The sequence below is a fragment of the Netta rufina genome, assembly GCF_964035555.1.
Source record: "Netta rufina genome assembly, chromosome: 21".
NCBI lineage: Eukaryota > Metazoa > Chordata > Aves > Anseriformes > Anatidae > Netta > Netta rufina.
In genome coordinates, this window is record NC_140145.1 from 7,876,310 (window position 1) to 7,902,506 (window position 26,197).

The 26,197-nt window shown below is 53.0% G+C and overlaps 1 protein-coding gene across 1 annotated transcript; it reads left to right on the plus strand.

Moving 5' to 3' along the window:
- Window positions 1-1,470: 1,470 nt before the first annotated feature.
- On the plus strand, window positions 1,471-26,033 carry CPD (carboxypeptidase D; the record flags this gene model as incomplete). The annotated part of the gene is made up of 21 exons (XM_084299771.1): window positions 1,471-2,228; window positions 4,074-4,321; window positions 10,571-10,713; window positions 11,460-11,629; window positions 12,221-12,588; window positions 13,004-13,195; window positions 14,067-14,234; window positions 15,203-15,312; window positions 15,614-15,716; window positions 16,151-16,293; window positions 16,880-17,049; window positions 17,590-17,901; window positions 19,047-19,242; window positions 19,509-19,644; window positions 20,450-20,599; window positions 21,045-21,140; window positions 21,229-21,293; window positions 21,475-21,606; window positions 21,980-22,165; window positions 22,486-22,585; window positions 23,115-26,033. The coding sequence occupies 21 exons, from the start codon at window positions 1,471-1,473 to the stop codon at window positions 23,339-23,341; spliced, it is 4,173 nt and encodes a 1,390-aa protein (XP_084155897.1). The 3' UTR covers window positions 23,342-26,033.
- Between the last annotated feature and the right edge of the window lie 164 nt (window positions 26,034-26,197).

Below are 26,197 nucleotides of genomic sequence, written 5' to 3' on the forward strand. Positions count from 1 at the left end.
AAGGACTTAAACCTAGGTAACTGTGACCACTTGTGAGGCTGCCAAATTCCCTGGTGATGTTCCTTCTCCCTTTTGGTTTAAAAACACCCTGGTGACCCAGCTCTTTCAGCTTTCCCAGTTTAATTAGATCGGGGACATCTCTTTGATGGATAATCCCTGTTCCCTGCTCATCTCCTTCGTAATGACTATGCAGTGCAGATGAGCCCTGAGGAAGAGAAGCCAATTTACTCTCCTTTTCCTCAGAGCCCTTCCGATGCTGCACCACGCGTGGCTTACACACAAGTTCGCATCATCTGCTCTGTCGTGCAGGGGATCCCTGGACGCAGTGAGATCAAAGGTTCAACAGCTGACGGTCGCCCTGAAGACTGCAGCCTGATGCTCTAGGCTCAGAGCTTGTATCCCCGACAGGAAATGCCGGAGCTGGGAAGCAGATGTGTGTAGGAGATACTGCCGAAAAGTTAAACAGGAATTGATGAGCCCCGCTGCCGGACAGGGCCGCTCTCGGCGCTTTGTGCAGAGTAAGTTACTGTGCTGGTTATTCCTTGTCATTTCGCCTCCCTGGCAAAAGGAAGCCGCGAAGATCTGAATGGCGGAACCCCCAGAGTGGTATTTATATAAAGCCTCTCGGGTACGTATCCTGTTGGCACTGTTCTGCCATAGCCCACGGCACAGCAGCGCTGTACGCGACACCCGTGGGTGCTGGGGTGCCTGTAACGACACGTAACCATGCTGCAATGCCAATAATGACACCTAATGGTGCTGGGGTGCCCGTGATGACACCTGAGGGTGCGGGGATGCCCGTAACAACACCTAACGGTGCTGGGGTGCCTGTAACAACACCTAACGGTGCTGGGTGACCCGTAACTCCCCGGGGTCAGGGCTGGGTGCCGGGGGGCAGCCAAGACAAGCCCCAGCTGTGCTCCCCTCCGAGCAGCCAGGCAGCAGAGCCACACCTGAACCCCTTATTGGCATACCAGGGCAGGCAGCCACCCCGCACCTTCCTCCTCCTCTTCGGCTTCGGCTCCGTTTGCAGCTCCCTGCCTTCACTTTGATACCTCCGGGGGGCTCTGCTCCAGCAGCACACGGGGCTGGGGGCTGGGGCAGGGCTGGCCGGCCACACGCGGGGCCTTTTGGGTTGCCCAAAGGCCGCAGAACCCCCAAAAAAAACAAAAACCCCCCAAAACCCACAAAAACCCCCAAATCCCTCAAAACCCCCCCAACCCTCCCCGCTCCTCCCACCAGGGGGCGCCGCTGAGCCCCCTCTCCATGACGCTCCTCTCCCCTCCCCTTCCCATTGGCCAACCTCCCCTTTTCCCCTCCCCTCCCTCCCCATCGGCGCCCGCTCATTGGCCAGGAGGGGCGGAGCGACAGCACCTCGGCCCCGCCCCCCCCTCTTCCACCTCCTCCTCCCGGCTCCGGAGCCGGGGCTGGGGTCGGGGCCGGGCCGGGCCGGGTGGTGGCGGAGGGGCCATGGCGGGCGCAGCGCGGGGGCTGCACCGGGCGCTGCTCTGGGCGGCTTTATCCGTGTGCCTGCTGCCAGAGCCTCTCCGCGCCGCTCATATCAAGAAAGCGGAGGCGGCGGCGGCCGGAGGAGGGGGTGGTGGGGGTGTGGGGGGGGAGCTGCGGTACCTGCACGCCGCCGAGCTGGGCCAGGCGCTGCGGGACCTGGTGGCCGAAGCCCCCCCGGGGCTGGCCCGGCTCTTCAGCATCGGCCGCTCGGTGGAGGGGAGGCCGCTGTGGGTGCTGCGCCTGACGGCCGGGCTGCCCGAGCTGCCCGAGGCCCGGCAGGACGGGGAGAAGAAGAAAAAGGAGGAGGAGGAGGAGGAGGAGGGGGAGGAAGCAGGGGGGGGGGCGCTGCCCGGCCGGCCGCAGGTGAAGCTGGTGGGGAACATGCACGGCGACGAGCCCCTGGCCCGGCCGCTGCTGCTGCGCCTGGCCCAGGAGCTGGTGCGGGGCTGGGCCGGAGGGGACGAGCGGCTGGGCCGCCTGCTCAACACCACCGACCTGTACCTGCTGCCCAGCCTCAACCCCGACGGCTTCGAGCGTGCCCGAGAGGGAGACTGCGGAGGAGGAGGAGGAGGAGGAGGAGGAGGAGAGCCGGGGGGCCGGGAGAACAGCCACGGCCGGGACCTCAACCGCAGCTTCCCCGATCAGTTTGGGAGCGCCCAGCCCGACCTGGAGCCAGTGCCCGAGGTGCGAGCCCTCATCGCCTGGATGCGGCGCAACAAGTGAGTGTGGCCCGCAGGGAACCCCCCTGGGCTCTCCTCGGGTGTCCTTCAGACCTCCAGGAGGGGCAGAGCCCTCCTGCTGCTGCTGCCTGGCCCGCAGGGTGCTGCCTCTGCTCTGTGCTTGCCTGCCTGGGCTCAGCCTCCGCAGCCCCCAGCATCACTATCCTCGGATAGGGGATGCTGCTCGCATGCTTTTCTCCAGCCTGGCCAAGCCATCAGTGCCCCCAGTGCTCCCTTTGTGCTTCCCTTCCTGCCTGGAGGAAGGGGGAGAGGGCTGGGAGGCTGCTGAGCTGGGGAGGCAGCACTGGGGAGGCTGGCCCCGCAGCCTTCAGGCCTGGGTGCTGGCACCGTGCTCGCTCTGCCAGCTTCGTTGGGTGCCATGTCCGAAGCACAGAGCGCAGCGTGCACGGTTGTGCAAAGCCAGAGCGTGAGTCCCATCGGCTGGGAGCAGTGCGCTGCAACAGGCTCTGCGCCCTGCCCGAAAAAGGGACAGAGGAAAGCTGAGCGCGGTGTGCTGGGGGCTGTTGGCCGTGCTTGGTTGTTGTGGGGAGCAAAATTTGTCTGAGGAATTATCTTTAGTGAAACTTAGCAGATGGCAGCACCCATCGGGATCGTTGCTCTAGAACTTGTGAACTGCTCCGGTAACTTGCTTGTCCTAAGGATCTGTTAGGACAGCTCTCGGGCACCAGCATGCGCTAGGAGCCCTCCAGATTTGGTTCAATTCAGAACTTGTTACAAGGGGCACGTTGTTGGTGTCATTTTGGAAATACCTTGCGCTGTCTTTTCATGCAAGCCAGGCCAAAACGTGAAGAAAACAGCGCCTTGTGCGTCCCTTTGCCTGGCAGCACCAGGCATTGCTGTTCCACTTGTTACACCAACGTAGCCACTGGTACTGAAGGGAGTGGGTAAACAGAACTGTTTGATTTAAAAAAAAAAAAAGTTAGTGTTGCAATTCACATGTCCTTTTTAAGCAAGGCAAAGGTATGGGTCACTTTGCCTCTGCTCAGAAATCGAATCATGTTTGGCCAAAAGAGAAGTAAAGCTCTCTTTGCCTCCATGCTGTATTTAGTGAAAAGAAGGAGAATAGAGACAATTACTCCTTTGAGTGCCCGTGATCAAATTAAGGCGCGATGTAGGGCATGCCGTGCTGTTGTACTTTCTGCACTTGTTTTTTCAAGATTTAACAGCTCTGTCACTCGTCCAGATTTTATTTATGCAAGGCAGTTCTGTTGTGCGTATCAAGCACCGCTCAGAGCTCAGCAAGACGCTGTGCACATCGCGCTGTGTCTATCACAGAGTTTGAGGGCTTCATCTTAGGCTGGAGGAAGAAACTTGCTTCATCTCCAGTACTGCCAGATGTCGGTCTGGGGAGCAAATAAACCAGTCCTGACAGTTGGTTTATCGCAAAAATCTGACGTCCCCGACGTGCTCCCACTTGGACATTGTTCAGATGCTCCAAGAATCCTGCGTGCTGCGTTGGGGCTGGCGTTGAAGTGAGGGGCTCTGTCTCCCAGAACAGTTTGGAAACTGTTAACAAAAAGATTTTGTCAAATAGTGGCCTCAGGGCTGGAGGAGCACGTGTCTGTAACGTAACCTTGGTGTAGCTGCAGTTCAGCAGGAGTTCTCCTTGCATGGAAGGGTCTGAGTGGTTTCTCTTCCAAAACTTGCTGCTGGGCAGCTCTTCCCGTGGGCCCTTTTCGCTTGCTTGATCCCGAAGAGGGTTTGGAGGCTGTGGAGAGCTCGGTTTGGGTGGGAAGGCAGCAGGATGTCTGGTTGGAGGGCTGTAGCTGGCTTCTCTCTCGGTGTTGCAGTGACAACTCCTTTCCTTCTCCTTCCCAACCCCAGGTTCCTGCTCTCCGGCAATCTTCACGGCGGCTCGGTGGTTGCAAGCTATCCCTACGATGACTCTCCCACGCACAGGCCCACGGGAGTCTACAGTAAATCAGCTGATGACGAAGTGTTCAAATATTTGGCCAAAGCTTACGCCTCACATCACCCCATCATGAGGACTGGCAAACCAAACTGCCCCGGTGAGGAGGGGGAGACCTTCCAAGACGGCATCACGAACGGTGCCCAGTGGTATGATGTGGAAGGTAAGCTGTGCTGGTGAATCGCTGTCTGTTTGGGTCACGCACCAAAGTCTTAGAAATGCTTCGTGCTTCCACCGAGGAGTGATATCCAAAACCGTGCTGCTTGTCACCGAGGCGAGGATGGTAGATGAAGGGGTATTTTTAGCTTGGAATGTGTTCTAGCAGCTTGAAATGACGTGAAGTGGCATCGCAGGCACACCAGTGAGCGTTTGGTGAATCACAGTTGGGGAGATGTTTGTGGGAAATAGATCCCAGTGAACTGGAGGGCTCTTCCTGACCCCGCTCGGTGCTGGAGGCATCCTGCACGGAGGAGGCTCCGTTTAACAAATGAGCTGCCATAAGATCTCAAAACAGTTAATAAATTTTCATGATGATACAGGAAAGGGGAAACTTGCCAACACACTGCAAATCCAAACAGTATTAAACTGAAACCAATGTCAATCTTCTGCGAGGTTTTCTTAACCTTTAACCTTGCTGTTTTGTAAATGATTTATAAGATAGCCTGCTGTAAAACCATAGTACGATGTAAATGCATGGCCTGAGCTAACCGAGCTCCTCTGCCTGGAAGTGGGGCGAGGAACTTGTCTGTGAAGTGCTCTGCTGTCAGAGCTGTGCAGAGGGAGACAGCACAGGCAGTGATTGCCCCTCCTTGCAGCAGGACCTAGAAGGGATCCCAGATCCAGTCTGGAGATGATGTGAGGAGAGCAAATTACCTGCAGTACCAGCAGGCAGGCTGCTTCTGCGTGGAAGTGGCTGGCCTGGCACCGGGCTGCTCTGTGTGTTGAGATTGAAAGGCCGGTTTGTAGTGAGATGCTCTCGTGGAAAAGACTCCGTGAGCTAGCGGGAAGAGAAATCTTGGCTGGGTCTTTAGAAGAAGTTTCACCATTTCCACGCCCCCTCAGCAGAATTGTACAATCACGGGCTCACCAGCCAGCAAGGCAACGTCTGTGGTGAGGACAAAACAAAAATCTTGCATAATTGATATGGAGAAGTTGCATTGCTTTGCTGTGTCTGGGCTGCTCTGCTTGCCCTCCCGCTAGGGCCGAGGGATGATGGCAGGAGCGCTGAGCAAGCAAAGCAGCCAAGCATGGTTTATCCTAACGAATTCTGGAAAGATGGTGTCTTTCCAAACCGTGGGTTTCAGAGCTGAGTCATCCATCAGCCCTGACTCCGTGTTCCTTGGGAAGCGAGGAGAGCTCCCCACTACTGGGCCTGAGCACATGGCACCCGAGCTGGAAGAGGAAGTCCTTACTTCAACAGCGGCTGAATCACTCCTGAAGATTTCACTGGTCAAACAAGATGCAGCGTTCAAACACGATAGCTGTTAGCAAAAAGGGAAAAGCGTGCCTCCTTCCCCCCGCCCTGCCGAGCGCGCCGCTGCTGGTGTTTACTGGCTCAAGGTTCACTTTGCTTCTGCGGAAAGTCCGGCGCGAGGAAGGTTTGTGCAACCTCGTGCAGCTGCTTACGACGGAACAGGATATCCTGGATGATCTGTGCCGCCTTGTTTGCCGATAACAACGGCCACCAGAACATCTCAGTCGAGAGGGTTTTCAGCTGCAGCTCTGCGGGGTTTTGCCTTTTTCACCGAACTGGGACGAGTGCGGTGCACTGGGAGCTTTTGGCCTCTGCTCCCCTGCCTGCTGAGCGAGCAGCGCTTCACAGCACAACGTTCACTTCTTGGCCCTCCTGCTCGAATGTGAAGCACCTGCTGGTGCCAGCCTGCCCTCGGGAGGTTTGCTGGTGGCTGCTGCGAGCCTCTCAGGCTGCCTTTGCCTCATCAGCTGGTGGGAGCCGCCGGGCTTTGCTGCCTCCCCCCCGCAGGAAGCGGCAAGGTGTGGGCCGGAGACCGCTTCGCTCGGTGCTGCCATCGCTGCGGTTTGCACCCCGTGTGATAGCCTCCAGCTTTCAGCCTCTGCGGAAACAAACCCTGGGGCTGTGACAAACCACAACCTCGGGCTCGGTCCTGTTGGTGCAGGGGGTTCACAGGCAGAGATTATAGAGAAAGTGCTGACGCTAATCCGGAAGGGAGTAGTGCTGAGGTTGGCACCTGTGCTGTCTCTCCCCCAGGCCATAATTTCCATCTAGCTGCTGTTAGGAGGGTGCTGGCAGCCCTTGGAGCATGTCCCAGGCTGAGAAGCGTGACCCACAGGAGCTGAGAGCCAGGGAAGAGCATAGCTGAACTGACAGCGCAGAGGGCAGGGCGTGTGTTTGGGTGCTGGGTGAAATTCCTGGGTCGCTTCGAGGTTTTAGGCATTAACGGTTATTTTGGGCAGCAGATAAAGAGTCAGTTGTATGCAGACCAAGAGGCCTTCCCCGGTGACCGCAGAATTTCAGTCTGCAGTGAAATGAGGGTGGGGAAGTCCCGGTGCCCTCATGGGAGCTCTCAGGGCCAGGCTGAGCTCGAAGTGACAACCAGAGCACATGGGGAGAGGTGCAGGGCAAGCGCCTGTGGCTCCTGGATCAGGTTGTGCCAGGAAGGACTGCAGGCTCCGTGTGAACGATGGCCAGCAAAAAACCAAAGAAACGAGAACAAACTGTTTCAACAGGTGGAAATTTTCCTGCCGCGTCTTATCTTGTGAAATCAAACATGCCGGGAAGCCAGCTGCTGCAGGCGTCGCTGTTCTGGAGCCACCAGTGTGCAGGCCGCTGCCAGACCCCATTAACTTCCATTCGGGATTGCAGACAACCTGGTGTGTGTATCAGGCTGGGGTGGCAAGGAGAAACCATCGGAGTCATTCTTAAGGTCAAGTGTTTGTGGGGAAATGTGGCTCCCTACCTCACGGCCCAGTTTGGCTCCTGCGTTCCAGCTGCTGCCGATAAGCATGCCCATGCCAGGGACGCTGCTCAGAGGCTATCTCGGTGGTGCACGCTCTCACTCTTCCTTCCTTTTAACTTCCAGCGTGTTTAACCACTGAGGGGCTGGTTCAGGTCAAGAAAATAATTGGGAATTTGAGCCGGGTGGTGCTTAGTGTAAGAAGAAAGGCCAGCTGTACGGAAGAGGCCATGAATTAAAAAAAACAAAACAAAACAAAAAAACAACAACAACACCTGTGGGTGGACGTTTGCCTTTATTTCCTAAAGAGCCCAATTCAGAAAGTGAATTCAGTGTAACGTTGAATAGGGTATTTAGCGGGCAGCCTTGGGAGGCCTTTTCTTGACTTGCAGTCCTTTCCTAAATGATATTTCCCGTGCTGGTTTGTGGCAGCACTGCTGTGGGTTCCTGGGCATGGCAGAAGGCAACTGCGCAGCGTGAGCTGTGCTAGATAGCAGCCTTCAATTTCTGTGCACTTGGAGTCTTCGTGAAATTCCTCCCGTTAATTTTTCTTCCCTTGAGACAAGGATTGGCCCGATGATTCGGGGGCTTGATGCCTCTCTTCCCATCTCCCACGAGCTGCCGAGCAGTGCTGCAGCTCCTGGGCTGCCCTGGGAAGACGCTGCCCTCCTCCCTGAGAGCCCCGGGAGGCTGCAGGGCTGTGCTGCTGGAGGCTGGGACCTCACCCCCTCTGAGTTTTAATGACCGCAGACTACTGGACCAAAACCTTCTTCCGCCTTGTTGGGGCTGCTGCTGATTGCTTACGCTGCTCTCGTGCTTCAAGACAATCGGTTCTGTGCTAGGGTAAGCAACTTGTGCTGTGTTTTGATCGTGTCTCTAGCTTGCTTTGTGCCATCTGCTCTCTCTGCAGAGCCAACAGGAGCGTTTCTCTGCTGTGACTTAGCTGCAGGTCTCTTATCTGCTCATGTCTGCTCCAGCGACAGCTGGAATTAGAGAGATTTTTGCACGGTGCACTTGGAAAATGGAGGCCTTCCAGGCTGGCCCGAAAGGCTTCTCCTGGCATCTGGTGTATTTACAGTATCTGGAGCTCCAGGCTTGACTCGAGAGCAGCATTCTCCCGTCTGTCTGCATGCTGTGGGGCTTGGCAGGGAGCAGAGGCATGCCTGGCAGCGTGATCTCCGTGGCTCTCGTGCTGCAGGAGGTCTGGGATCCCTGCTGAAGTGCAGTCCTGATGCTTGAGGTTTGGGACAGAGCAGGGGAGAGGCTTGTGCTGGGCAGGCCCAATCCTGCACTGAGAGTGAGGGGTCAGCTCCAGTCTGGGAGCTGAAGCTTTAAAAGGGCTAAAAGAACCTGTGATAAAAAAAATATTTGGATTGAATACAAGGAATTATCCAAGGTAACACCCGAACAGGTAAAATGTAAACACTTCAGTCTGACAGCCTCTACCCTGGGTGTGCCTTTCCTGCTCAGTTCCTTGAGCCTAGAGCTCTGCTCCTGCTCGGTCCTGTACAGGTCTCTGTACGCCTCCAGATCTCCCGCCTAGGCAGGAGAGGCTGTGCAGCTGGGATTTGGAAAACTACGTGATTCCATATGCTGTAAAAATAACCGTCCTGCTCCGCAACGGGGCCGTGTGAAGGCCAAATATGTGCAGTGGATGCAGTCCAAATTTTTGAGCATGTGTTGGACTACTTTCTCCAAGAGATGTTTTTACCAAAATTGATGTACCAAGCGCTAATTTAGTCTGTTGCTGCTCTATTATGGGTGAGCATCTGTCCTAAATTTACTTGAATGGCAGTTGAAGCCCTAAATCTGCTGCTTAATGGCTCTGGTTTATGTATGGATGTTTTCAAATGCATTAGCGTCCTGCTAGGAGCAGATGGTTGCAGGCTGGCAAATTGTTTCACTCTGCGTGGCGTTTGCTGGTGAGAGAGCAGCCCGCTGTGGACTGCTTTCCTGAGCCTGGTAATAGGAGCCGAGTAGAACTGAGTACATATCAGATTCACAGCCCTTGTTTCTGCAACCTCGTGGACTGAGCTCCAGACTTGTAAAGTCCTCAGGCACTCCCTGGCCCCTCGTGCAGGACAGAGAAGTCCCTTTCCCGACTGAATCTCAGCCCGTGCATGAGGTGCAGTGCTCTCTTTGCACTGGATTTGCTGTGATGAAAGCCTCCTGGTCCCTCCCCAGCAGGCTCGCAGGAGATCCGAGAGGCTGAGCCGTGTCTCTTGGCCGTGGTGGGAGCTGGGTGGCTGCTGCGTCGTCCTGGGGTCGCTGTGTGCTTGGGATGGAGCCAGCTGGGCAGTGGTGTCCAAGGCTGTGGCATGCCAGCCTGCCCGGATTGTGTTTGTAGGAGGTTGTGTGACCCAGGGGATGTCAGCAGGATGTGTAAATTCGGAGCAGTGTGCCTCTTCCACGTGGACACAGCCGCCTGATTTGCTGCGGGAATGATCCTCTCGTGTGGCCGCAGTCACGTGCCGGGGTTTGTCGGGGTGACTGGAACCTGTTTCTCAGGCTTGCGGGGGTTTTTGCTATCGAAAGCTCCCAGGAATGTTTGGAGGGTTGAGTGTTTGCAGCCTTCAGCAGCGTGCTGGGGTACGAGCTCCAGATCGTGGGTGCTGATACCTGGGGACCTGGAGTCCTGCTGGTGCGTGATTCATCCCTGCTCACAAAACAGATTTGCCTGCTGAGGGCTGAACGTAACCTTCAGTAAATGAGGGCACGGCACTTGCTAGGACAAGGTGACATTTTTTATTTGCAGCAGTACCTGTGGTTTCCCTGAAAGGCAAGAATAAGCAGATAAGGTTAATACTGTGGGAAAAAAAAAGCTCTGTGCACTCCTGTTTTCTGGTACTCTTAACAGCAAGTGATCAAGCTGCCCCCAGGTGCTGCAACATTGCTTGAATTACTCGAGACTGCTGCCTTCAAGAGGAAATGGGGCAGGAGGCTGGTGACGTGGCTCCAGAGCTCGGGGAAGAGGTGAACAAGTCTGTGTCCTGGTCTGCTCATGCAGGACCCGGCTGTTGCAGGGTCAGGGCAGTCTTCAGGGGTGAGGAAAGGTTGTTGCTGCCTCTAGTCTCGCTGAGAGTTTTTGGGAGAACAGCTGTGTGGTCCTTGAATACGATTTCTGGGAAATGCAGGTAATATGAAGGTTGTGTCTGGCAGATGCCTTTGCTGTGGAATGAACCCACGAAGTGCTGGGCTGCTGAGTTCAGCTGGCAGCAGTAAGGCCAAAGGGACGGCCTGCAGCTGATCTGAATGGCCCAGTGTGGTGGTCACTGGGAGAAAGAGGGCTCTGGCTGCCCCAGCACAGGCTTTCACCAGGATCTGATCTGACTTTTCTGCTCAGGTTGTTTGCCCTGGGGCTCCGGCAGCAGCTTGGCGACGTGCCCCAGGGGGCTGAACGGCAGGCAGAATGTGGATCCTGGGGGGGGCTGGATGTCCGTGCACTGCTCTCCTGACGTGTCTCTGCCTAACTTCCTCAGGTGGGATGCAGGACTACAACTACGTGTGGGCCAACTGCTTTGAGATCACCTTGGAGCTGTCCTGCTGCAAATACCCACCGACCTCCGAGCTTCAGCAGGAGTGGGAAAACAACCGGGAGTCTCTCCTTACTTTCATTGAGAAGGTAGTGGGGGCTGAGGCAGGGTGTGGGGGCAACATCTGGGACAGCCCCGCGTCCCCGGTGGGCTGAGAGCACTGAGCTCAGATGCTCCTGAAGCTTGGTTCGCTGCATGCAGTAACGCAGCTGCTGCAGTTGCTGCGTGGAGGTCAGAGGCTACAAAGCTGCTGTTTATCTCTGTGGTTCTGCCACAGTTCCCACATCCTCAGTGACAACAGAGCTCCCTCTGAGAGGGGCCTCGTGGGGCGCAGTGGGATGCAGAGAGGCTGAGAAATGCAGATGTTGCTACGTAATGCAGAGTACCTGGATGGCCTCGGTGCCTTCAATCTCAGGTCTTCAAAGGCACCAAGCCACACAGCTCAGACCTGGGCTCACAGATCCGTCCTCCAGGCTTTTTCCGCATGCCCACGTGTGGGTTGGGTAGGGGACAGTTTAGGCTGGGAAGGGAGGCAGCTGCACTGGGTCCCTCAGGATGACCTGCAGCCCTGCTGTGATCATAGTGTTGTGTGCCCTTGCCGATGAATGAGAGGATTTGCTAGGGAGGATCAGTTCCAAAAAGCTGCTGCCTTCCCGGTGCATGCTGAAGTTCCTGTCCTTGCTGTCTGGCCAAGCACTGCCTGAACTTTCAGCTTGTCTCTGCCTGGCAGCTGTCTTGCTCTGCTGGTTTGGGGATGGGAGGGGATTGCGGGGTGAGAATGTGGTTGCACTGATGTTACCTGTCTTCAGCCAGGCCCTTGTGGTGTTCTCCTCAGGTCCACATCGGTGTGAAGGGCTTTGTCAGGGATGCGATCACTGGGGCTGGCCTGGAGAACGCGACCATTGTCGTTGCCGGCATTGCTCATAACATCACAGCGGGCAAATTTGGTGACTACCACCGGCTGCTCGTGCCTGGGACCTACAACGTGACCGCAGTTGTGATGGGGTAAGGTCTCTGTGGCAGCCAGTGTCTGCGCTGCTGACTGCTTGTGTTACTTTACGTGATTTCTTCTCCAGGAGCATCTTGTGTGTGTTTAGGGGGCTTGGCTGGAAGCTGAAGCAGTAAAGGACTCTGTGATGGGTTAGAGCTGCAGCTGTGTTTGTTCACCCCATGCCCTCCTGCAGTGGGGAGCTGCTGGGAGCACAGCACTTCTGTTACCTTTGATTGCTTATATCGACCTCATCCTACTTCTGGGCAAACGGAGAGAAAGGAGTAGGGTCGTCCCAGTAAGAGCCTGCGTTGTCTCAAGTCTGGGTGTAAACGTGTCACTTGCCACTTGCTACTCCTGTGAGGCACCTGTGGCTTCTTCCCCATAAACAGGAACTTGTGCCTCTGACACCACAAGGGCAGCAGCATAGTTGGCTCTGGTGGCAGTGGGATGAGCCCCATCAGCTTGTTTGCTGGGGAATCTCTCCCCTAGTCCAACATCCCACTGCCTTCAGGCTGGGAGGAAGAAGCTGGAGAGCGTGGAGTGGAGGTTGAGAGGCTGCAGAGCCTCCTTGCTGAAGCCAGCTCTTTTTTTTTTTCCCCCCACAGTTACGCACCAGTGACCAAAGAGAACATTGAGGTGAAGGAGGGAGATGCAACAGTAGTGGATTTCTCCTTGCAGCCAACCGTGGTGGCACCAGACCCTAACCTCACGCAGTTCACCGCGACGCCTGCTCCTCCATCCACCCTCACGCCCTCTGTTGCGCAGGCAGAGCCCCCGGCCACAACCTCTCTCCACCGAGCAGTCCAACCCGTGGACTTTCGCCACCATCACTTCTCGGACATGGAGATCTTCCTGCGGCGGTACGCCAACGAGTACCCCAGCATCACCCGCCTCTACTCTGTGGGCAAGTCGGTGGAGCTGCGGGAGCTCTACGTCATGGAGATCTCGGACAACCCCGGCGTCCATGAAGCAGGTAATGCTGGAAATCCTTCCTAGCAAGGCACAAATGCAAGTGACAGACGCTTTGCTTTGGTGCGTGGGCAGGGCTGGAAGGGATATAGAGTTGGAATCTGTCTGAAGAGAAACCGAGTTCCTCCTCACAGCTTGCTTTTTAGAAAGATCAGGCTCCATGGGTGGTACTGCTGTGAGTTAAGGAGCATTCCTGGGGACATCGGCATTGGTGGTGGGGCTCTGGGAACAGAAGGACCAAGGGTTCTCCCTGCAGCAGTGTTTGTCCTTCTTGGTGGTGTGATTGCAGAAGGGTGTATTTGAAGTAAATGCCCCCTAGCCTGCAGAAAGTCCTGAGCGTGCAATGCTCAGGGTGATGAAATGTCTCCAAGTGTTACTGTAGTGGTTATTGTCTCTTTGGCGTGGCTGTGTGTTTGCAGGTGAGCCAGAGTTCAAGTATATTGGTAACATGCATGGGAATGAAGTTGTGGGGCGAGAGCTGCTCCTGAACCTCATCGAGTACCTCTGCAAGAACTTCGGCACGGATCCTGAAGTGACTGACTTGGTCCAGAGCACGCGGATCCACATCATGCCATCCATGAACCCAGATGGCTACGAGAAGTCCCAGGAAGGTAGTGCTGCCTGTGCTGAAAGACATACGGGGGGTTTAGCTCTGAGAACAAGAGTTGGGGCTCGTGGTGCTTCTGCTCTTGTGCTCTTGTTTCTCAGAAGTGCTTTCAGCCCGGGGAGGATGGGAAGGGACTTGGGGTGTGCTGTGGAATGAGTGGGCAGACCCCGCGCTGCAGGAAGTGGGTGGTTGGCTGCTGCTTGAAGTGGTTGGAAAGAGCTCTTCCGCTTCAGCAGTGCTATATGCTACCCCTGTTTGGGTCCCCTTATGGTTTGTGGCTATCCCAAGGGTTATTAGAAATAAAGACATTCCTTTGACACAGCTCATACTTGCTGAGCTTTGGTCCGTGCTCTTACAACATGTGATGTGGGAGCCAGGCAGTCTGCAGAGCACTTGTCCAAGGATAATACAGACTTTTATCGTGATGTGGAAATTGGCAAAAACGTTCAGGGAAGTCCTTAAAACTGCATGGCTTTTGCAGACTGACAGAACAAAGCCTGTCCAGAACAGTTTTCTAGAATTAGAGCTCTACGTGGGTTTAACAGAGAACACGTCCAGCTGGTTTGAGAAGGTGGGCTCTGAGGTTTATGTGCTTGGAAGCTGCTGGGATTGTTCATGGTTCGCTGCCTTCCTGCTAGCTGTGGCCTGGCTGGCACTGAGAGCTGCTGAAAAGGCCCCTGGACACCTTCGGGCACTCTCACTGGAGGAAAGCGTGGGTGTCCCGTCACTGTGGGCTGCAGGAAGCCAGCTCTGTTGTGCTCTCTGCCCTTTTTTGCTAATTGGTAGTGTGAAGATCTTCAGCAAAAGGACACAACCTCCATAGTGAAAAGGGAACTTGTACGGGGCACAAGGCTGAACGTGTGTTTCATTTTCAGGAGACAGAGGAGGCACCGTTGGCAGAAATAACAGCAACAACTACGACCTGAACCGGAACTTCCCAGATCAGTTCTTCCAGGTGACAGACCCTCCGCAGCCAGAAACTCTTGCTGTCATGAGCTGGTTGAAGACTTACCCATTCGTGCTTTCAGCAAACCTGCATGGAGGTATGTCAGCCAGCCAGGCTCCTTCCTCAGCACTGAGGTTTGAGGGATGGGGTTTGTAGGGATATATCCACTGCGATCAAGGCCTAAACAGAGGAGACCCAGCAGAGAGCTCGCAGACCTAAGTGTCTGTGAGCATGGCAGGAGAAAAGGCAGCCAGGTTCCTGCACCAGGGATGAGGCTGTTTCAAGAGGACCTATGGGGGGGGGGGAAAAAAGGGTAAACCAAATCTATTATTAGTAGGTTGGAGTTCGTACTGCTGGAGGCTGGATCAGAAGCTGGGAACAGGCTGAAAGCCACTTCCCCAGGCATGTTTGTAGGGAGCTGAAGAGGCTGCTGAAGGATCACACCTGCTTCTCTGAAGGGAGCACAAGCACTGGGCAGTAGCTAGCACACTGCCTGCTACAGGACGGGGCAGGTGGGATGGCCTTTCATGTCAGCAGCTGCTCAGCAGCTGGTTTGGTGAATGCGGTAATGCTGTGGCTGCTGGAGGCTTCGTAGTATTCATAAATTGGAGGGAAGGAGATGTAATCCTGAGGGTTCCCTGTCACGAATTGCATGGCGGAACTATGAAATTTGCTGTAATTTAATTATCTTTTTAGCGTGATCTAAATTAAGTGTCTGTCTTACAGCTTATTCCCTGATTCCCCAGACTGTTTGTTGTAGCTGTGGTAACTTGCAGGTGGTTGCTTTGTGCTAGCACGCTTCATTTTGTCGTGCAGAGGTACCCTGCGTGGGTAAGAGCTGGCAGTTCTCCAGCAGCGGTGGTATCTGGGTTCCCACAGTGCAGCTTGCCTAGGAAAAGCCAGAGATGTTATAATCTGCCTGCCATAAATTCCAGAGGGCTGAAAAGCTACGGCAGTTGGGCCAAGGCTGCTGTGTGTTTGGAGGAAAAGAAAAACTCCCTCTCTTAGGCTGCGGGATCAGTTGAAAAGCTTGCAAGTTCAAGTCAAATCTTGTCTCCCCTGCAGGTTCTCTGGTGGTTAATTACCCCTTTGATGACGATGAACAAGGAATAGCCATATACAGTAAATCCCCAGACGATGCTGTGTTTCAGCAGCTGGCACTTTCCTACTCCAAGGTAAAGCTCTAATGGGAAAACAGCTCATCCTGCTAGGGTAATTCCTGATGCTGTCATGAGCCCTTTGAGCAGGCACCCACATGTTGCAGACTCCTTGGGTCACAGCAGGAGGGTCCTGTGGGAGGCTCTTCCCATGTGGGGATGGCCGGTGTGGTCTGCCTGCAGGCACTGTAGGAGGAGAGCTCCGTGCAGGCACGGGGCCCACAGCAGTGAGCTGAAGGGTGGTAGAAAATGCTGTATGTGGGCCAGGCAGGGCTATAGAGTACAGACTGAGCTCCACGTGTCACATCTTTTGTTTCAGGAAAACAAAAAGATGTATCAGGGAAGCCCTTGTAAGGATTTGTACCCCACAGAGTACTTTCCACATGGCATCACGAACGGGGCCCAGTGGTACAACGTTCCAGGTAAAGTCAACCTTCGGTCTCTTGATTATCTCCAAGTTAATGCATGTGCAGCTTAAAGAATTTAATCTGGTCATCACAAACTCTGCGTTGGTCAGTCCAGATTGCAGGAATTTGGGTTTCTTTCGTAGCCTCTTCAATAATGTACCCAGATTAAATCATTCTGGAGGGAAGGAATTTATAGTGTAGTATTTCTGGCTAGCCAGCAGTATGAAAGGCATTTACAAGAAGGTTGATTATCAGTCTGCTATTTTGATGTCCCCTTGAAGCATGAATCTTGCCCTGTGTAAAAGCCTTTTCACTTCAGTATAAAATGCATGCTGTAGTTAGGATTTCATCTTTCTCTAGTATCTGATTTCTTAATCTTTTTTTGAGCTGGGGCTCAACTCTACCTTCAGGAGACCTTGTCAAAACTTTTTTCTACATTCCTGTTGTAGGTGGGATGCAGGACTGGAATTACTTAAATACAAACTGCTTTGAAGTGACCATTGAACTGGGCTGTGTGAAATACCCAAAAGCAGAGGAGCTGCCGAAGTACTGGGAGCAGAACCGTAGATCTCTCCTCCAGTTCATTAAACAGGTGAGCCAATTTGATGCCCAAGAAAATGTGTGAGCTGCCTCTTGGGGTCTGGATTAGTCGTGCCAGAATAAACAGGTTGGTCTGCACACTGAGTGCTGCTTCCTGGCCAGGCTAAGTACCTGTTCCACAGAAATCCTTCCCATCCAAACATGCCTGGATTCCCCCTCTCCCCTCCTTAGCACACCAAAAAATCCATATGGAACCAGCAGCCAGGTGATGCAGGTGTGGGCATTTTATTTACCAATCCCTCAGTTCTCCCTAGGCTAGTGGCCTTTATGTGCTATTTCCAGCTGGGTCAGGGTTGGTGGTAGTGCAGTGCACCTGGGGCATGCAAACAAAGGCGTGGAGCAGAGCGTACTGTGGTGGCATCATGAGCCAAACAATTGCCCATTGTGCTCAGGTGATCTTTGTCCATGCCAGCTGCTGGCGGGCTTAACCTGAGCCCTTTTGGGATGTGTTGATCCTCTGGAAACGCGGAGCCTCCCGGGGAGCTGGTGGGGTCTGGGTGTCAGCGCTCTCACCGTGGTGTGTGGGGTGAGGGCATGGTGAGGGCTGGCTCTGAGCAGGGCTCCGGGTCTGTGCTCAGGTTCACCGCGGCATCTGGGGATTTGTGCTGGATGCCACGGACGGAAGGGGCATTCTCAACGCCACCATCAGCGTCGCTGACATCAACCACCCCGTGACCACCTACAAAGACGGGGACTACTGGCGCCTCTTGGTCCAGGGGACGTACAAAGTCACAGCATCTGCCCGAGGGTGAGCAAGCCACAGCACGGGGAACAAACAGCTGCACGATTGCCACAGCGCGCTCCTGATTTTCCCAGTCAAGAGTTAATGAAGTCGTGCTACTCCGGTGTCAGGGACTGGTAATCTGGTGACAGTGCAGAGTACAAACCTTCCCTTGTTTGGAGGTGGTGCGGTGAAGTAGTCGATAACCTGATGTCTTCAGGGGAAATTCTCATGCAGGCAGCTGCCCGCAGAAATTACTTCAACTGCTGCCAAAGCCTTGTTGCTCTTTGGGTTAAAGCTGCCTGACTTCTTGTCCTGCCAGTATGCCACGTAACCCTGCAACACCTGAGCCAAAGGCAGCTCAGTGCCATGCAGGGCCCTGAGCTGCTCCCTGTCCTCCTGCTACTTCTCTGTCCCTTTTTGAAGTGTTCTTGCTGCTTGCTTTTATGCTGCATGCTTCATTTGGCTAGAGAGCAGTCTTGTATTGAGTGCCTAGTCAGGAAGGGGGGGCTTGGTGTGTGAAGCTTCAGCCCCTGACATCTCCTTGTGCCTTCTCTTCCTGGGCAGGTATGATCCAGTCACTAAAACGGTGGAAGTCGACAGCAAAGGTGGGGTGCAGGTCAACTTCACTCTTTCACGGACAGACGCCAAAGTGGAGGAGGGGAAGGTGCCGGTCCTGAACACCCCAGACACCAGCGACCCCAACGAGAAGGAGTTTGAGACTCTGATCAAAGATCTGTCTGCTGAAAACGGCCTGGAGCGCCTTCTGCTTGCCTCCTCGGGGAAAGTCTCTCCTTACCGATACCGCCCCTACAAGGACCTCTCTGAGTTCCTCCGAGGCCTCTATCTGAACTACCCGCACATCACAAATCTCACCAGGTGAAAACGCAAAGCAGCAATGCTCAGCTCCTCCCTGAGGCAGGGAAGTAGTGAAATGATGAGCTGTGAGTGCAGCCCAGAGGTGGGGAGCTTGTTTCTGCCCATCCCTGTGGTGCCTGAGTTCAGAGGAGCCCCAGGGTTAAGGACATGGTGGCAGAACATTGGCAGGGCCCCCGTGTTTTTCCCGAGACCTCATTTTACTGACTTCCTCCCTTTTCCAAAATCCTTTATGCCAGTTACCCTGCTAAAAAGTTCCCAGCAAAAGTGATCAAATTTGGCGTACAAGTCTTAGAGAGTATCTTGAATTGGAAGGGGCCCATGAGGATCATCAAATCCAGTGGCTTTTTAAACTATCTGCCTTCAGATTTTAACTTAACAGCGTGAGATGTGTTTGAGTTAATGTGCTCCAAGCCAAGGTCTCTGCCCTCCTGCAAGCAACCATCTGTCTGTTGTCTTCTGCTCACCTTTGTGACCTGCAGCACTTACCCTCTGTCAATTTTAAAAGGCATAAATCCGGCCTCTTTGTCCCCGGGACCCTAGTTGCTTGTTGTCACCAGGCACAATGTGCTCATGTGCTGTCCCTGCTGGTGCCAAGGCTGCCTTTCTGATCTGTAGCCTCTATTGTCCTTCCAGTTGCATCAGCCCTGATTGTGTTCCCTGCTTTGCCTGCATTCAGTTTGCTAACTTAAAGGCACGACTGTAGCAACAACTTCTACTGGAAATAGGCCTGCTTTTGTCCTTGAAACTGGGTGCTTTCTAAATTAGTTTGATGTCCAGATGTATCCTGCACTGATTGGAGAGAGGAGAGGAAAAACAAAACAGGAAAAAAAACAACACACAGGAAGCACAGAGGCATTTAGCCATTCCATGTTTCGAATGATGTTGTGGTCTATATAGAGAAATACGGAGCATTGGGTGTCCTGCGTGTCTCTACCTGGGTGCTTTTTCACACAGATGTTTGCTCAGACTGATCTTCATAGTGGATCTGGTTCAGTGCTGCTGCAAATCTTCTTCTGTGATGTGGCTGAGTTTTGTGTGTCACTTGTGGTCTAGGCAGCAGTTCCTTTCCGCACCAGCACTTCTTGTAAGGCAAGGGGAGTGGCTCTGTTCCTGAGCTGATGCTCTGGTTTCTTATCTCTTGGCAGCCTGGGTCAGAGTGTTGAGTTCCGTCAGATCTGGTCCCTTGAGATCTCCAACAAGCCCAACCACTCCGAGCCTGAGGAGCCCAAGATCCGCTTCGTTGCTGGTATTCATGGAAACGCCCCCGTCGGTACAGAGCTGCTCCTGGCACTGGCAGAATTTCTTTGCATGAACTACAAGAAGAACTCTGCTGTTACGAAGGTGAGGGGATGATGGTCTTGGCTCCCTCCAGTTATATCCCAAGGAGACAGTGCTCATCGAGAGAGATTCGTCTCATTAATACTGGCTTGCAGTTTGCAGTGGCCCCATGCACAAAGGGAAGGTCTTGTGAGATCCATGGGGCCAGTGGGAACCACTGAAATCGATACAAGCAGCTGGTCCTAGGATAAGAGCAAAGTAAATGAGGTGTAGAGAAAATGAAGCCCACTAATTGTACTTTTTGTACTGTTTCCCCTTGCTTTTTTCAGCTGATTGACCGGACGCGGATTGTGATTGTGCCTTCCCTGAATCCAGATGGACGTGAGGTAGCGCAGGAGAGAGGCTGCACCTCGAAGATAGGCCACGCTAATGCTCATGGCAGAGATCTAGACACAGACTTCACAAGTAAGGCAAACTAATGCAAGCTGATGTGTGGTGTCCCTGTAGAAATGCAGGCTGCAGTAGAAATCTGCCTCTGTAGGGTTGGGTGTAGTCATTGGGTTACAGGGTCCACCTGTAAAAAGAGCAGCACTCCTGCCTCAGAGTTAAGGGAGCACAGCTGCTGGGAAGCTTCCAAAGCTCGAATACTCCTTACAGGTGATAATTGGCAGTCCTTTATTTGAAAAGGACTTGATGAAGCAGAGTTGTTTAGGAACAGTCCCAGAGATCAGACAACATTTAATATTTTTTCCCGTTAGTTGATTTCTTTCAACCCTGAGTTTCTGAGAAACATTCTCTACTCACGCTCCCTGGGAACAGCCTTCTTTTTTCACGCTCTCATGGTTTCTATTTAACAGCATGGTGTATCTGCAGAGCTCTGTATTAATGCTATCCCCACCCTTCCTGGAAAGGAAGTGTTCTCTCTGGCCAGGTTTGGCTGGGATCATCCCCAAGTACTTTCTTCCAATAGTGGCAGTTCAGTGACAGTAAAAGAAAGTAAACATCCATGAAACACCCTCTGTATCACAAAAGTAAATAGCTTAGGGAAATAGTGATGTATTATTTGTTTAGCTTTGCAGATGAATTCCACCCATGGGTAGTGTGGACTAGGTGCTTAACGTTGCAAGTGCAATCTGCTGAAATCTAACTAATGTATTTAAAATAAGCAGCAGCCAATTTCAGCCATAAACAAAGTACATGCTTCTGGCCTCTCAAATAGCAGAGGAAACTGTTGTCAATTCCCTTTTCTATTTGTTGTTTTCATTTACAGGCAATTACTCCCGGTACTCAGGGACACGAGAGCCTGAGACCAAAGCCATCATAGAGAACTTGATACTGAAGCAGGATTTCAGCCTCTCTGTCGCACTAGATGGTGGATCTCTGCTTGTCACTTACCCATTTGATAAGCCAGCACAGACAGGTATGGCTGACTCCTCCAAGGTCCTGCATGCACAGCTAGCCTCCGGCTAGCCCCGTGACTGCACGGTGTAAGAGCTTGTCCTCCTGGAGTTGTCCCACTGGTGGTGTCCTGTAGCCTTCCTTTATGTTCAGCCCTTTGTTTCTAGAGAATAACTGAAAGTCTGTAAAACAAAGCTGAAAATCCTCACAGGATTTAGCTAGGGATTGAAAGATTTATTATTATTTCCGTTTTTACAACAGTATACCAGCTTTTCCTTTGCCAAAACCAATATAAGGCCTGCTTATGTTGCCACCGCTCAATGTCAGAGGATATCTGGAATCCCCGTGAAACAATGCGTGTGACTGTTTAGTACAGGATTGTGTGTGTGTGTGGGGGGGTAGAATAAGAATCTGCTCCCCCAGTGAATAGGAGTTGCACTCCCAATGTCTCACCTTTCTGTTTATAGTGGAGAACAAAGAAACGCTGAAGCATTTGGCATCTGTATATGCAAACAACCATCCATTGATGCATTTGGGCCAGCCAGGCTGTCCAAATAAGTCAGGTATGTTTGGTTCAAGCCTTTAACCCCAGCTTGTGCAAGACTCTGCTAGGAGCAGGTATGTCTGATAGCTGTATTCTTGCTCTCACAGATGAGAATATTCCTGGGGGTGTGATCCGTGGCTCTGAATGGCACAGTCACCTGGGAAGTATGAAGGTAACTTGTCACAGCACACCTCTTGCCATCTTTGCAGATACAGCTTTAAATGAGTGTTAAAAAGCGTGTTTGTTCTGCTGTCCGGGCAAAGCTTAGCCACCTCTAGCTGTGCTTTGGAAAACTTAAGTACCACCTTTTTTAATTGTGTGGGATTTTTTTTTTCTTTTGTTTTTCTCCACAGGATTTCAGTGTTACGTTTGGTCATTGTCCTGAGATTACAGTTTATACCAGCTGCTGTTACTTCCCCAGCGCAGGGCAGCTCCCTGGCTTGTGGGCAGACCACAGGAAGTCTCTGCTTAGCATGCTTGTGGAGGTGAGCCACAGTCTGGGGGAAGAAATTCTGGCAAGGATTGAAGGCAGTGGGATGATGGGTGAGGAAGGGGAGAGGAGGAAAGCAGTGTGGAGACTGCTTGTGTTTTTATTGGTGCTGTGTTAATTAGAGACTAATGTGGACTGCGAGAGGAATGGATTGAAAAGAGGCAGCGAGTGACCAGGAAATGTGTTGACATGTAAACTGCCTTCTGCTGGGATGAGCAGTCCTCACGATATTGTGCGGTCTTATTTCTTAAGGGGGAGGGCATTAGGAAAGTGCTATATTTTGAGGGGAAGATTAAGTCCTGTTTTAGGTAACAAATAAGCCATACTCTTGGATCTGAACGTGAAATGTTTGAAATGCTTTACTTCAGGTTCATAAGGGAGTCCACGGATTTGTCCAGGACAAGAGTGGCAAGGCAATTTCTAAAGCTACCATTGTCCTTAATGAAGGCTTGAGGGTTTACACTAAAGAAGGTGGCTATTTCCATGTGCTGTTGGCTCCTGGTTTGCATAACATCAATGCGATAGCGGATGGGTACCAACAGAAGCATATGAAGGTATGTGCCTTGATCAGAGATCTTCTCTCCCCTCCTTGTCCTGTGAGGGCACTGCTCATACTTGGGATCTCCCTCGTTGGCTGTGTTTAGCTGCTGGTTGCGTGCCCATGTTGTCTTTTATACCTTGTTATAATGGATGAAGAAGAATTTCCCAGCATGGCAGAATTGTTTTGGGTGGTAGCTTTTCCCTACATCACGCTTGTCTCTGATGACATCTGCCTGGTTCTGCCCTGATTGGCAAATACTTCTTTTCTCTGGACACCTAACAGGGATGTAAGGTCTGAGATGGTCTGAACTCTCACATCTCTCTCTCTCTCCAGGTCTTGGTACGCCACGATGCACCCAGCTCCGTGTTCATTGTATTTGACATGGAAAACAGGATATTTGGTCTGCCTCGAGAGCTGGTTGTAACTGTTGCAGGTAAAGTGATAGTTCCAGTCACAGCCTCCAGCCCTGCTTTCTGGGCTGGTTCATCCTGATTGTGACTCTTCTCTTTTCACTGAACAGGAAAGTCTCCTCCTGCTTTCCCTTCTGAACATAAGCTTGTCCTTGCGGACTGGTCCAACATCCCTTGGATCTAGTGGTGCTGGGCTAGCAGATAAGAGGAAGGGAGAAAGGAAGGGGGGGAGAGTATTGCAGGGGCCTGGGTGGGGCTAGAGATGACCGGAATGAGGGGAGCCTGTTTGTGCATAGAGCTGGGACCTTACAGATCTTGTGTCTTCCCTAAGGTTTTTGTGGGTGGATTGACAGTGATGTACTAAGGGATTTTTAGTGCTCTGAAAGCACCTCTCTTGCATGGTGCATCTTTACTGTGTCCATGCTCCTTCCTCCTAGGCCACAGAAGTGAGGAAAATGGCTGTATTTGTAGGAGGGAAGAGAGAATCTGAGAAACCTAGAAGCTTCTGGGGTGGGGAATGTAGAATTAACTTCAACACCCTCTCTCTGGCAGGTGCAAGTATGTCTGCTTTGGTCCTCACTGCTTGTATCATCTGGTGTGTCTGCTCAATCAAGTCCAACAGACACAAAGACGGCTTCCACCGCCTCCGGCAGCACCACGACGATTACGAGGACGAAATCCGCATGATGTCCACTGGCTCAAAGAAATCCCTTTTGAGCCACGAATTCCAGGATGAAACAGACACTGAAGAAGAAACATTATACTCCAGCAAACACTGACACCTCCCAGACAGGAAAGGAGGTTCCCATGGACCAGCCCCAGTTGGGGGGGGGGGATCCCTGTGGTTCAGTTTTGAAACATTAACTTGCAGGATTGTGTCCTCCAGAAATGTGGGTGGCAGCTCCTGACTTCCCTCTGCTGTTTGCTCTGTTCCTACGTACGTGCAAATCAGTGGGTGTTAGGGGCTGTGTTTGGGTTAAGGACAAGGCTTATGATTTTAGGTCAAGGTTTGGATGTTTTCACATCACATTGTTTGAAAGGTAACTTAACAGGGTGGCCAGCAGAGTTCCTAGCACTTCCCCAACATCTCAAAACAGTGAGCAGATGGTGGGGAAGTGCCCCAAGACCTGCATGGGGTCATAGTTACAACACTCCAAAGTGGTTTCTCTACCTGTTTTGATTTCATTTTTCTTACTCTGTACATGGTGGAAGCCAGATCCATCACTGACTCCACGTTCTGCAGAGCAGCCCTTAGAAATGGACTGTACCTGGTTCTCAGCTGCTCTCTCAGAGCTTTTCCCTGCCTTGAGATGCTGTGGCCTGCTCTGCTCTGCAGTGGTTGTGGAGATTCTCTAATGCATTGCTAGTTCCAAGCAGGGTCTTGGCTAAAAGCTGGGGGAGATGACATCCATTCTTCACGTGAACTGGAGAAAGGAGCAAATGTCAGAGCTTCAGTGAACTTTGACCAAGTTCAACAGCTTGCCAGCTCTGAAGAACTGCTGTTCCTGACTTCTGGGGAAGAAAAATTCTGTCCCCATCACCCCTGGTTGTTTCTCATTTGTGTGGACTTGGCTTTTGGAGTCTCATCTTAGTGTTACAGCAGCACAGTGTCTGAAAGCACAACTGGAGATTGTTCTGAGCAGATGGATAAACTGGTTGTGGTGGATGCTGTAGAAAATAACTAGTAATTGACTCCACTTTTGCTCAAGTCCACCTCTATTCAGGTGGAAACAGTGAAACCTGGTCACTGCTTGGAGCATTATGGGAACAGCAGAGAGTGGCCATAGGGGTGCCCATGGCCTGACTTGTCATTGTCCAGCTAATACCATTTAGTGATCAGAGTGCTTTGAACACCTCTCGTCAAGCTCTGGCGATGGCAGGCACCAAATTAGCCTGCTGGCCTGGCTCTGTTCTGCTGCTCCAGTGTCCCTGAAGTGTGTAGCAAGAGCTCCACCTGCTTGTGTGTCTGCAGTGTCTGCTGCTGCGGGGGCCTGGTGCAAGGCGTGAGGAAGGGCTGAAGACCTGTGCAGAAGAAGGGAAAAGCAGCCAACTTTTGTTCTGTAGCACTTGGCAGGAAGGTGGGAAGAGGAGCCGCACTGCGCATCCTCAAGATGCCCTGGATTTGTGGGGAATAGAAGGAATGCCCAGAAGGGCACGATGCCTGAAACATTGATTTCCAAAGCCTTTATCTATAAGTTTCTGAAGTTCTTGTGCTTTCTGGGCAGAAGTCTGGGGTTAGAGTATAGGCACTTATTTTCTTGCTGCTGGTTCTTTTTTTTTTTTTTTTTTTTTTTTAATTCTCTCTGGGGTGCAGGAGCTGAGCACTGCAGCAACTCCTTGGACGTACACTTTAACCTGATTTCCTCCTGTTCTCCCCCAGCCCAGGGAGCTCTGCTCGTGAACCTGCACGGGGTGTCTCCGGAGTGTGTTTGCACCCAAACGTATGACGGGGGCTCCTCTGGAGGAGCAGAGCAGCAGCTTCCCTGTCAGAGACTGCTGAGCCTTATCTTGCAAGGACCCTTTGGTGGTCGATTTCCCCTCCAGAACTGTGTCTGTAGCCTCGCTGATCATCTTGGCAGCTAGCTGCTGGTTTTCTGCAGCTACCTGGAAGGAGGAGGATAACGCTTGGACTGCAGCCTGCCTTCTTCCCTCTTTCAGGGGGTGTTATGGGGCAAAAAGCACGTGCTGAGAGCAGGGGTGGGGGGCTGGGACGAGGCTGAGCATTCCCCATGCTCCTGTCCCTCATCACTGCGCTGTGAAGGAGCCCCTCCGTGGCTGTGTTCTGGGGTCTGGTCCTTGGCTGTGCCTTTTCCCCAGGTGCTGGGCTGTGGCACACCAGCAGTAATGCTGCCAGATCTCCACCCTGGCCCTGCTTCTGAGGGCTCTAACAGGAGCCACAGTTGGGTTTTATATTAAAAGTTGATTGTTCAAAGGGCTCTGAGAGCTCTGTTTGGGCAGCGTTTTCTCCAGCAGCAGGCAACGGATGGAGCTGGCCTTGCCTCGTCCCACTAGCAATAAGTCTCGGCAGGACGGGGTGTGTGTGAGCTCCGGGGGCAGTGCGCTCAGTGCCTCTTTTAAAGCCGAGTGGGGTTGGGTTGGGTCGGGTCGTTTTGTAATCGGGAGCCTTTTCTACGCCTCAGGCCCCACCAGGCTGCCTGGCTCTTTATGGTGGCGGGGCAGGAGGAGCCCCCACAGCCTCCCTTTGCCTTCTGTCCGTCCGTCTGTCCGTCCGAGGGCGAGGAGCCGCTTCCCCACACGTCTCACCCGTGCCTTCAGCCTTCATTTGTCTGCACGAGGCTCTCAGCGCGGCCCTTCCCTGAGGCAGAGCCGCCCTGCGAGGCGAGGCTGGACAGCAGGGCCTCTCATCCTCGTTTATTTTATGTGTTTTTGTGGTTTTTTTTTGGTGTGTTTTGTTTTTTAAACCTGTATACCGAGCTCCAATAACCTGTATAAAACCTATTTTGACGCCCAGCAACGTCCTCTCGTTCTTTTTTTACCTCAGTGAGACCGGGGGGGGGGGAGGAGAAGAAGCTGGGTCTTGACGGGGGGGGGGGTCGGGGGCTGGGGTTTGGGGGGTCGGTGCCTGAGGGGGGTCGGGGGCTGACGGGGGTCGGGGCCTGAGGGGGGTCGGAGGC